The following is a 13,077-nucleotide window of genomic DNA, read 5'->3' on the forward strand; positions in this document are numbered from 1 at the left end:
AATAAACAAACTAAAATATTATTTTAATTAAAGTAAATTTAAACAAAATATAAATAAAACTAAACCTTAAATCAAATCTCATTAAAAGATAAAAACAAACAAACTAATAAAAAAATCCTAAAATGTTATTTGTCATAAAGAAAACCCTTGAATTATTCTTCTCCTTCATCTGCTTCATCTTCCTATGTCATCCTCAATCTTCTTATTGCAGGTCTTCACTGTAATGCCCTGGATAGCCAAGACCGCTACACTGTGTACTTAGAAAGTGCAAGACTTGCTAATCAAGTCATTAATTTAAAAACGTGTCATTAGCTTCAGTGTTCTAGGGTTAAAAGACATTTTGGCCTCAAAAGATACATTTTATAAATTATAAACAATTTACAGAAGGGATCCCCAAAAGATCAGTGTTTAAAAGCTGGTTTGCAAAACTCAACAGTTAAAAGTAAACATTAGCCATACTAAGGCAAAATACAAGGTTTTGGTCCTCTTGTCCATGTAATCTCCTCAACCATGGTGGCTGAGCGGCCTGCCATGTACATTTACCCTGCAGAGCTCTCCAATCAGGGCTGATCGAGCTTACCCTTGCCTTTACCTGCACCACGTAGCACCCGTGAGCCAAGGCCCAGCAAGAAAACATCATATACAACACCATCAATGATACCAGACAGTTCATTCATCAAGCATGAACTCACATCAAATAACTCACAATATACTCAGATTCAGGATGCAATCAATCATTTATATCACTCATATCACATAGTGTTCAGGGCCGACGACTTAGGCTGCACCCTCTGTTTAACCCACTGACTCTGGCCCGCTTAAACCGAGCTCAGTGCATAATAAGTTGTCCTCGGCTACTAGTGGCCGAGTCGCGCCCTGTGCGCTAGTGTAACCCTCGGCACCCTTAGGCCGCTGGTTCACTAAATAGCTTGCATGGCATAATACCATCATTTCAAGCAATTACAAAAGGGAGCCCTTAGTCCCGTCACGTATATTCAACCAGGTGCAGTTTTCTTACCTTTAGTTTGTACGGTTATTGATTATGAGCAACGCCCCTCAAGCATGATCCGATCCCGAGCCTAAGCCTTTATCACCTAGTCACAACCAAAGTATAGGGTTCCATTAATACTCGAATATAGGTTTCCGGTTACAAAACTAACTCCCGGGAATCCGAATTCCACCAAGCACGGTGGTGAAATCAATCCTGAGCATACTAGACCACATTCCCATGCCTAAAACCCTCAAAAGTTCATGTGCACAACCAAGGGCTGCAGCCCTTCAAGCTTAGCCGCGGCCCTAGCCTCAAACAGAGCCAAGGACCACCCCTGAAAGAGGACACGCGCCGCGGCCCTTGCCTTGGGCACCACGGCGCTCACCTTTGGCCGAGCCCCCTTGGCTCATCTTCATCCTAGGGCCGCAGTGCTTTAGAACAGAGCCGCGACCCTTCCTTTCGAACCCAGAAAACCCACCATTTTAAAGCTTAAAACCTCACCTTAAACCATCCCAAAGCTCCCCAACTCATAACCAATTAATCCCAACTCCTTTGGCATGACTTAAACCACATAATTCCACAGAAAACTCAGCCTAGCATACACTAATCTCCTTTTTCAAATTTCTGAAACTCAAAAGCTATAAACACCTAAACCAGCCATTCAAATCCAAATTAAAACCTTTAAATCATGGGTTGAAACTTACCTCTTCTGCTGAACCACTTCACCAAGCCAAAACCTAGCAAAATCCCCAAGTTTCCTCCTCAATTCTGCCTTCAAATATAAAACCACAGCCTCCTCAATAACCCAACAAGAAAACCCAGAAGTTCTAATCACAGAAAAAGAAATTAAGTGCTTACCTTAGCCCTGATTTAGTCCTGGATTATTCACTGAGCTAAGCCTCAAGTTTACCCATGAATTCCTCTGAGTTCCCAACAATCTACAGCTCCAACTTCTCAAGAATTTTCCCCTGTTTTTCCCCTTGAGTATCTCTTGAATGTTCCTTGAGAGAGAAGACTAAACTGAAGGAAGAAAATAAGGTCAGTTTATCTTTTTCCTAAAGGCTTCCTAGCTTTTGTCCCACTCATTAAGTTAATCCCAAGGCTCGGGGTGCCGGAACCGTCCCCGAGGCCAAAACGATAAAATCCCTCAGTATTCCCATCTAGACATCCTAACCTCAAATATATCTCCATATATTTATTTTCATAACCCGATAATCCAAATAGCTACCCGATACCTAAAATACCCCTGACTTGTCCAAAGTCATATCTTAAGTCCTGTTGTGACTTTTCCCGCTATCTGACCCTAGGATCGTCTCGAGTTGCGCTCTATGAACCTGACCAAATAATAATGTGGTTCTCACATACATCACATAAATATTTCATATTATCACATAATATCATTAATTATCATATAATCATCATCAATCACATATTCACACATTTAAGTCAATAGTATTCACTCTAATCTCATTTATGCCCTCCCGGCACACTAATCAAGGCCATTAAGCCTTATTAGTAAATTTGGGTAGTTACATTCACCGTACAGATGGTTGTCGCCAAGATGAGGTTAGAAGAGCTCCATCGTTGAAAACGATATTTGAGTTTGTGAAAGGTCGACGATGAGGAGCTCCGTCCCTCCCAACAGTCTAGATCTGGGTTTATGAACTGCCAGCGTCGGGGAGCTTCGTCCCTCATACTACGTTTTATGTTTGAGGACAAATAAGAAGAAAAAAAAGGTTGAGTTGTGATATTGATTTTGAGATGTAATGTTGAAATATGGGATTGATTTTTTTATTTATATGTAGATTTTTAACTATGATTTTGATTATTAAATTTGGATTTGAAATGTGATGATGAAATATGTGTACCCAGTTATTTTGGTTTGATTTTATATCTCAGAATTTGTTTTTCTTAATTTTTGTATCTGGTTTGATTTTGTATCTAAAAGTTGACGATGACATATGTGTATGCATAAAATTAATCTAGAGTTTAGAAAAGTAGACGGGAAAGATTAAAGATTAGTGTTTAATTTAAATTTAGGTTTTAAGATTAGTGTTTAGGTTTAGGTTTAATTTTAATTTCTTCTAATCATTTTAAAGTATTTTGTAATTAAAATAAATTTTTTATTATTTTTATTGAATTTGAATATAATAATATTTTATTTTAATTTACTAAACCAAATAATTTAAAAAAGTAGGAGTACTTTGGTAATATTTAAAAAAAAGTTTGACCAAAATCAGATCAAATGTACTAATTTGTTTCATTTTGTAAAACGTAGTGTCCAAATTGTTATTTAACAAAACAAAAAGTCTAATCGATAACTTTTGCAAAACATAGGATCCAAAATAATATATCCCTATAGTTTTAAAATGTTATAAAAGTGGTATAAGAATATTAATTGAAGTAAGAAATGTGATTACTTAATTTTAGCAATTAATATTTTTCAAATTGGACCACATTATGTTAAATTATACATATTGTAAATCAATTTTGTGTATCCCAATCATTACTCGTATGAAAAGCCATTAGTGGATGTAAATTGTTCAAACTTTTATACGCATAAAACAGTCACAAATACCAACAGGCGTTACCAAAAGAGAAATCTCACGTCTAAGTAGATCCAAATCTTCTTTCCCAGTTTTCCTTTAATTAGAACAACAATCAGAACATTGCCACTTGGGTCTGATCAAAATAGCAACCAGTGGGGCCTTCATCTGGTAAAAGGGCCAGCATGACTGGGCCTCTGCCCCCTTCTTCAACAGTTAATGTTCCTGTGTGCCAATTAATATCTGTATTAACATAGCCAGGGTGCACACAGTTGATATACATATTAGGGTACTTTTTGGCCAATATTCTAGTGTAAGCATTTAGGGTTGCCTTGGAAATACTATAAGCCGGCAACATCACATGCCATCCATTTGCTTCGAGTGCATTTTCTTTGGCATCATGCAGAAATTTTTTCAAAATTCCATCCACTTTTTCTTCAGTTAAAGTCTCCAAATCCCCAAGTTCTTTCCTTATGCTCTCACTTGGGATTCTCTGTAATGGTTTCATTTCAACCAATTAAACTATTTTGACATGAAAAAAGGATAAAGTAATATTGGATCATTTGTTATAAGTTTTCAAGTTATAGTGATAATTGAGTAGTGGATATTTACCTTTAGCTCACTTCTTAGAGAGGACACGTTGACTATCCTTGCTCCTGAAGGAGAAAGCTTCAAGAGAGGGAGTAGAGCTTCTGTGACTCTTTTGACTCCATAGTAATTGATATTCAAGCATTCTTCTGCCTTCTCATATGTTTGTTTCATTACACTTTGAACCAAGTTGGCCACCTTCCCTGATAGCTGATCCATCATTATAACAACTATTACTTATATGATATGTTTATATGCATATAATTAAAATGATTACAAGCAGATTGATTAGTAATTAGATTGGAATCAAATTAATGAATCGAAATTAGAAACAAATGTTTTCGTGATTAAAAATATATAGGAATAACAGTTAGTAACGACACTTACTACCTAATGCCATAAACAAGCACACCATTAATAAATAAAAAGCTGAAGAAGACCATAGAATGTTTATATAGATGTAATAAGTTTGATACATGCAAATTATGATTTACCCAATCCGCAGGATTTATGTTCATTGCCCTCAACGCATCCTCATCAACTACACTTCCGGAGACTCCCGCGTTATTAACCTGTGAAGTGTGAACAACAAATATTCAAATCCAGAGGGAAAAAAAAGCCTTCATAACTTAATCCACTAAAAATAGATGATTCTTTAAATTTAACACTCCGCCATTACAAATAATAATAATAATAATATATAGAATCAAACATGTTATAAATAGTCAGATAGTAGATATATATGTATGAACGTATAAACATATACTTTTGCTTAATGTTAATTAAGGTTATTTACCAAGATATCAAGTCTGCCAAAATTTTGGTGAATAAATTGAGCCAAGGCCTGGACACTAAGCGGGTCCGAAACATCAAGTTGATGAAAAAGAACACAGTCTGAGCTGAGACCTAACTGATGCAGCTTTGAAGTAGCTTCTCTCCCTCTTTTCTCATCTCTAGCAGTTAACACCACACACACTCCCTCTGAGCTCAGCTGCTTCACTGTCTCAAATCCTATCCCCTTGTTTGCTCCAGTAACCACTGCATACCTATATATATATATATATAAATATAAATTCAACACCAAATAAAAAGCATCATCATCATTATCATTATCATTATTATAGTATGTGAATAATGAAATGATGTTTAAGATAAAAATCGTAAGAAGAATGCTTACCTTTGTGATGACTCAGTTGCCATTTATTGGTGTTTGGTGTTGTGAATCCTGATGAGAATTGTGTAGCTGTGGTGATGCCTACATATACCTTTTGCTCTGCTCAATCAATAGAAGCGAGTGAGATCAGCTACTTGACCAGCAGCTCTGTTGCTTTGGTATAGCTTGATTTAAACTCATGCATGATCCCAATGACTTTCGTTCTATGATGATTATGTAATTTATGTTTTGCTTGAAATGCATGTATAGTTTTTTTTAAGAAAATTATAGATAGAGTAATATATACTACTATACATACTACACTGCAAATAACATATCATAGACTATCCATGCACCCTTTTAAAAAAATCAATGATATTGATATAATAACAAAAACATCCATCCATCCATCCTTTTTTTTTCCAGAATTTACAATATCTTTCCTTACCATTTCAAATTATAAATAAGAAAATTGTTAAGGATGGATAACGATCTTTGAAGATTATTTATTAAATATAGTTAAGGATGTGCAACATTGGACCATATGATATATCTGTTCCAGTTAAGTTTGAAATTAATACAATAATAATACAAGAGTAATGTGCTGTTCGAGTCATAAAGAATTAAAGTCAATACACTTAAACTTTAATTTCAGGACGGCAATATATGTTACTTATAATCAGGGAATCTTGCAAAATTATACTTACAGAATAAATGGATCAGTGTAGAATGTGTATGTGTATAAGCTTGAATTTTATGTGACTCCTTCGGTTGAGAGAAAGTGTAGAAAGTAGTTGGGATTATTTGAGAGAGAGCTGACCCTGTATGTACACGAGATATGATCATAAGGCTTAATTGAGTCACTATTTAGAGACAAAAAATCAGTACTATAATAACAATAATAAATAAAAACAAGATATGTTAGTCCTATTCTAAATTATTTATCAATTCATGTTTGACCATATAATATACTTGGAATAATTCTTATGATCACAGCTTGGTGACTTCGCCAAGTTTGAGGATGACAAGAATATAACATGCATTAGAAGTAATATAATGAAGACAATTATTTATATATATACATACATAAAAAGAAGTGTTCAATACTTACGTTTCTTTTGATCTAAAGAAAATTAGTGGCTACACACTAGATTATTTTTTTAGTAATTTTGTCTACTTTCATAAGAATTGTAAGACTCCTTTAATCTTAGATATATGCTTGTAATATGCTTTCACAAAATGGCTGTTTTCATTAAAATTAATATTTATAACACTTTTATCTATATCTATTCTAAAAAGTGTGTTCTTAATGAAATATACTTTTAAAATTAATTAAAAATAAATATTTATTAATTATATTAATATAAATTCAAATATAATAAAATATCATGATTATAATAATATTTAATACAATACTAAATATTTATTAATTATTTTAATATAAATCTATATGTTATAAAAAAACATATTATTTTTTATTCTAACTTATATAAATATATATTCATATTAAATAACAACAAATATTATATATACAATATCTCTAAAATGTGTAGATAACATAAATTCTTGATTATAACGATTTGTTTTTATTAATAGAATATTCTAAATATTTAACCGAATATACTTTTAAAATAAATTAAAATATATATTTATTAATTATAATAATATAAATTAAAAATATTTAACGGAATATATTTTTAAAATAAATTAAAAAATATATTTATTAATTATAATAATATAAATTTAAATATTATAAAATATCATTATTATAACTAGATATTTATCAATTATATTATTATGGGATAATGGTGGCAAAACTACTCAAGTAGTTACAAATCTTGTACTTAAGTACCTATGTAAAAAAAATTTACGTCAAAACTACAAAAGTAGCGAATTTTCTTGCACTTCACTCCCTGCCGTTAAGTCAACTGACTAACCTTTTGGGTCACATGACAGCCTCCAATTCGTCCAAACTATTTTTAATTTTAAAATTTATTAAAAATTCAGAAAAAATAAAAATAAAAAATAAAATAAATATCATATTTTAAATTTATAAAAAATTAAATCAAGTATTTTAAAAACTAAAAAAAAATAACATTAATTTAATGAAAAAAGTTTATAAAAATCATTGAAATTTCATTTTTAATTAACATGAAATTTAGATTATATTTAGATTTTAATCAAAATCTAAATGAAATTTTTATGATTTTATTCAGATTTTCCACTAAATTAATATTTTTTAGTTTTTAAAATACTCGTGTTAATTTTTTGGAATTCAAAATAGTTTATTTTATTTTTTCTTTTTAATTTTTAAATATTTAAAAATTATAGTTTAGGAATTTAAATATATATTTTTTAAATTTTTTTCTTGAATCTTTTATTATTTTTAATTAATTATAAAATATTAAAAATTAAAAATATTTTGGACAAATTAGAGGCTCCCACGTGTCACAAGATTAATTTTAATTGTTGACTTAATGACATAGAGTTAAGTGTAAGAAAATCCATTACTTAAGTAGTTTTACCGTCAAATTTTTTACATACGTATTTAACTGCAAGATTCGAAACTATTTGAGTAGTTTTGTCGCCATTATTATCAATCCAAATGTTATAAAATATCATTATTATAATAATATATAACACAAAACTAGATATTTAATAATTATATTAATACAAATGTTATAATTATTATAATAATATATAACATGTAATATATAATCCTAATTTTTATAAAATTTTGCTATAATATACATTTAGTAATTATAATAATATAAATTCAAATATTATAAAATATCATTACTATAAGAGCTTTTTTAGTAGTGCAGTCCTCATTCTTTATATTTTGTAACACTTAGGTCACGAAAGTTAATTTTGTATCAATTACGTCCCAAACTTTTCAAATCGTATCATCTAGGTCCCTAAATGCTATTTTTATTTCTTTTTTCTTTCAAAATAAATAAATAAATTATAAAAAAGGTGAAACAATCTTAAAAAAATTGAACTACTTAATTATTGACAATACCAAACATGACATTAAAAAAAATTATTTTCATGACATTTTAAAAAATATTTAATAGTTTTACAAATTAAATTAATATTTCATTAAAAAAAAGTCTCACCTATATTTTTTAATATTAATAACAAGATTATCAATATTTATCATTTAAATATTTATTTTTATTTTATAATTTTTTCTATAATACAACTTATAACAAATCATATATATGCACATAAATAACTTTATATACACTATTAAGTTTTAAAAAAGTATGAAATAAACAAACATAAACATAATAAAAATTAAAAATATCAAGATAATCGAGATAATATAATTATTAGTATTAATTATAAAACAACAATGTAGGTAATAATATTTTTTTAATGAAATATTAATTTAATTTTAGAAAATATTATGTACTATTGAAAATGTTATGAAAATATTTTTTTTCTCATGTTATGATTATTATTGTCATAAATTAAATGTCCAAATATTTTAAGAATGATTTACCAATTATTTAATATTTTTTATGTATTTTAAAAGAAAAAAGTAATAAAAATAGCATTTATGAATCTAAATGATACGATTTGAAAAGATTGGGGACATAACTAATACAAAATCAACTTTTGGGACCTAAGTATTACAAAGTGTAAAGAATGGAGACCGCAGCTAAAAAAGAAAAAACCCTTATTACAATAATATTTAGTACAAAACCAGATATTTAATAATTATCTTCTATCAAGAATAAACAAATTTTTTCTCCAATCATAAATGTGTGATTTGAATGTCATGAATGTTTGATACATCAAATAGTGTAGTTTATGATCTAAAATGTTATCCTACTTTAAAAAAAAAACCATATACAATGTTTAGGTTTAATTTTTATTTTAAAATGTTTATGTCATTATTATATATATAATATTATTTATTTATTCAAAATTTATATGACAATCATAGAAATTTAATAAATATATTTAATAATTTTTTAAAAAATAAAACTAAGCAAATGTGCATTGCACGTTACTTACGCCTAATATATATGTAAGTGACGTATGTACAAATAGTATAATTATATAATTACATAAGAAATGAAAATAATATTTCTATTCTATCAAGAATAAACAAGTTTTCAATAAGTTGTTTGTAATCTAAATTGTTATTATTTTTTTTTCTAAAAAAAACCATAAATAATATTTTGGTTTAAATTTTCTTTTAATATGTTTATGATATTCTTTTATATATAATATTGTTTATTTATTTAAAATTTATATGACAATTATAAAAACTTAACAAAAATAATTAATAAATTTTCTAAATAAAACTAAGCAATCGTGCATTGCTAAAAATGTGTATTTAACGATTTTAGGAATATACCTTTAAAACCAATTAAAAATACAATAGAATAAATGGTTTATACATTTTTAGACCCAGTGTTTTACCTTATTACTTGTTTGGACCCTATGTTTTGTAAAATAGTTCAAATAAGCCCCTAAACCTGATTTTGATGAACAAAAAATTGAGTATAACAAGACAATTTTTAGGCAGAATGATTGTATTTTTGTTCTGAGTTGTTAATTTGATGAATTATTTGTGATTTTAGTTAAAAAAACTTTGATCAAAATCGAGTTTAGGGGTCTATTTGAACTATTTTAGAAAACACAGGGTCCAAAAAGTAATTTGTCAAAACACAAGGTCCAAACAGGTAATGAGACAAAACACAGGGTCTAAAAATGTATAAACCCTAGAATAAATATGGGTTTATACCTTTTTAGACCATTTGTTTTGTCTCTTTACATGTTTGGACTCTGTGTTTTGACAAATTACTTTTTGGGCCTTATGTTTTGTAAAATGGTTCAAATAGAACCCTAAACCCGATTTTGGTCAAAGTTTTCTCAACTGAAATCATAAATAATTCAACAAACTAACAATTCAGAACAAAAATAAAATCATTCTGCTTAAAAATTGTGTTGTTATATTCAATTTTTTTTTTTTTAAATTGAGTTTAAGGGTCTATTTGAACTATTTTACAAAATATAGGGTCCAAGAATAAATTTTTTAAAACACGAGAAAAAACATAAGGTCCAAAAAAAATATAAACTCAATAAATATTTAATAATTATATTAATATATAAATTCAAATATTATAAAATATCATATTATAATAATCTTTAATACAAGACTAAATATTTATAAAATTTAAATGTTATAAAATATTATTATAATAATATATAATACATAATCTTTATTTTTTTTATAAATTTTCGATAAAATAAATATTTAGTAATTATATTATTATAAATTCAAATATTTTTAAAATATCATTATTATAATAATAATTAACACAATACTATATATTTAATTATTATATTAATATTATAAATTATTATAATAATATATAATCTTAATTTTTATTAAAAATTTGGGAATAACTGTAGTAGGGTAGTACTTTTTGCCCTACCGATACAACACACCTCTTAAATGAGTATGTAGGGGTGTTTTTATCCAATTTTTTTTGTAGTTATAACGAATCTCCTGCAAATTTTAAAAAAATTCGAATAATTTACAGTACCAAAAATAAAATTCAAACAATCGCTTTTACACATGTATAAAATAAAACAAGCACATGTGCAACTCTTGTTTTCAAACAGGTCAAGAAAAACAGTCCCCAATCAAGCACTAGAAGCAACTAAAAGGCAGGACCTACAAATAGTTCTTTTATAAAAGACATAGTCATAGTCAGTAATTGTAACTAATACAAGTATGACATCAAGGAGGCATAGATAGAACTAAATGAATATAGAATACATTATTTTGCATATACATCCAAATTATTATATAAAGATTACTGAAACAGAATCTTTGCATTGAAATGCCAAACAAAAACTCTTTCCAAGAACTCAGTTTTTCATAAAAAAGAAATAAAGCAGCTTTTATTGTTTCAATTGGCCCAATTTTGTATCAGAAATTAATAAATGAAAATAGGGTTTGGTTTAACTTCCTCTAATCTGAATCGCCATAGTAATGGTAAAACAAATCTTGGTAAAACAAATCTAAGCTAAAATACCTATAGCATCAAAGGAGCTTCAACAGAAAAGTAAAATTCATACTTAAATAGTAATGCGTATGAAAAACAAAACATACCAAATCCATATTTTAGAGAGAGAGAGAATACTTACAATAAGTCGGCCCTAGATCACTAGATGCTTAGAGAGAGAAACTCCACACTTGCAGGTCCAATATTACTATCAAAATCCTTTACAAATCTTCCAATTCAGCACCTGAGTGTGCGGCAATCAAGTTTCCAGCACTGAAAGGCATGTAAGGCATTTGACAAACCTCATAATTGATATTATACTCTACCTTCTCATTACCCACTAGCAGGAAAAAAAAACCTAAATGACCTAAAAATAATAAATACTAATCTACTCATTGCAAAGTCTAGTTCTAAAATTAGTACAAATTCTTGGTTACGAAGTCTAATAATACGCTGAAATCGAATGCATCACTAATAATTTTTTTAATGTTAATTAAACCGATTTCAAAATGAAAATCTAAAAAATAAATACAGAAATAGTTACCTATTTTGATCTTAAATGTGAAGATGGAAGGATTAGGAGAAATGCAAGAGAGGGAAATGCCGAGGAGAAGATCTTGAGAGATTAGAACAACTAACCAGTACAAGGAATGGAATGTGGGGGGTGGGGAACCACTAACCGGTATACTGGACAATCAGCAGCAATCGACATCCTCAAATGAAAAAATTAAGTATAGAGTCCAACCTTACCTTAACTTCGGCCTCTTTCCCTCATAAAGTTAGACTTAAGAAACGGCAAACTTCATTTGGCAGCCCAAATGTCAAATATATTCAAAAATATCATTTTATGCAAAGTTAAGTATGAATAACATTATTTATATACTAGTTGAAAATTTCAGTATTTTATTTAAAATAAATAATATTTTTGCCCCCGAATTATGATCATTGTATGTGTTAAGAAATGAAACCAATCCTTTACAGAGGTCTTCACCTTAGTGCTCAATGCACCTTAGCTACGTGTCAGCTGTGCAATATCAAAAGTTGTCCTGAATATCTTTCTGTTAGAATTGTTGTAAATTGAGTGGTAGGACATTAGAATTTGTTATAATATTCTTTCTGTTATTTCCTTAACATTGTAAGAGCATGACAGCTCACCATTTATTCCTCTTTGTACCACTCACTCTCTATAAATATAATCACCTCAGCTCCTTCTAAATTGAGCTGTGATTACACAAAACATTCAATAGCATATAATTTAACTTGGTATCAGAGCATCTATAGCCACTACCAATGGCAACCCCAGAAAACCCCAAATCCACCGGCCACAGCTCCCCAACCCAATCCGCCATAGGCAACACTCCAACCAGAGATGGCTACCCTTCGTCCCAACCATTACCAACCTATTCCCCTCACTTTACTTCTCTCAATCAGCCATTCTCCCTCAAACTTGACAGAAATAACTTTACCCTGGGGAAGACTATGGTATCGACCATCGTCCGTGGACATCGTCTTCATGGCTATCTGTCCGGCACGAAATCCTGTCCCCCTGAATTTCTCCCGGCCAAAGGGGGTACTGGAGAAGACGACGAACCTCAGATCAACACTGAATACGAACAGTGGATCATCAACGATCAATTACTTATGGGCTAGCTTTACAGCTCTATGTCTGAAGCCATCGCAACAGAGGTTATGGGGTCAACTTCAGCTGCAGATCTATGGAGGGCCTTAGAAAATCTATACGGTGCTCACTCCAAAGCAAAAATGGAT

The 13,077-nt window shown here is 29.5% G+C and overlaps 1 protein-coding gene across 4 annotated transcripts; it reads right to left on the minus strand.

Annotated features, from left to right (window-relative positions):
* Positions 1-3,520: 3,520 nt before the first annotated feature.
* On the minus strand, positions 3,521-12,108 carry LOC133788822 ((+)-neomenthol dehydrogenase-like). Of its 4 annotated transcripts, XM_062226436.1 has the most exons (9): positions 11,950-12,108; positions 11,453-11,583; positions 10,748-10,808; positions 5,986-6,099; positions 5,303-5,398; positions 4,922-5,171; positions 4,620-4,697; positions 4,150-4,335; positions 3,521-4,030 (listed from the first exon to the last, which is right to left on the minus strand). In XM_062226436.1, the coding sequence occupies exons 5-9, from the start codon at positions 5,323-5,325 to the stop codon at positions 3,653-3,655; spliced, it is 915 nt and encodes a 304-aa protein (XP_062082420.1). In that variant the 5' UTR covers positions 5,326-5,398; positions 5,986-6,099; positions 10,748-10,808; positions 11,453-11,583; positions 11,950-12,108; the 3' UTR covers positions 3,521-3,652. The 4 variants fall into 4 exon arrangements, with proteins under 4 accessions (XP_062082420.1, XP_062082417.1, XP_062082418.1 ...); XM_062226433.1 differs by lacking the exon at positions 10,748-10,808; XM_062226434.1 differs by lacking the exon at positions 10,748-10,808 and having other exon boundaries at positions 11,855-12,106.
* Between the last annotated feature and the right edge of the window lie 969 nt (positions 12,109-13,077).

The sequence above is a fragment of the Humulus lupulus genome, chromosome 7 (assembly GCF_963169125.1).
Source record: "Humulus lupulus chromosome 7, drHumLupu1.1, whole genome shotgun sequence".
Classification (NCBI taxonomy): domain Eukaryota; kingdom Viridiplantae; phylum Streptophyta; class Magnoliopsida; order Rosales; family Cannabaceae; genus Humulus; species Humulus lupulus.

Coding starts and splice junctions, on each gene's coding strand:
- LOC133788822 (XM_062226433.1), bottom strand. CDS start 5,325: ATGGCAACTGAGTCATCACAAAG. Junction 5,172..5,302: donor GCAACTGAGTCATCACAAAG/GTAAGCATTCTT, acceptor ATATATATATAG/GTATGCAGTGGTTACTGGAG. Junction 4,031..4,149: donor CTCTAAGAAGTGAGCTAAAG/GTAAATATCCAC, acceptor AAACCATTACAG/AGAATCCCAAGTGAGAGCAT.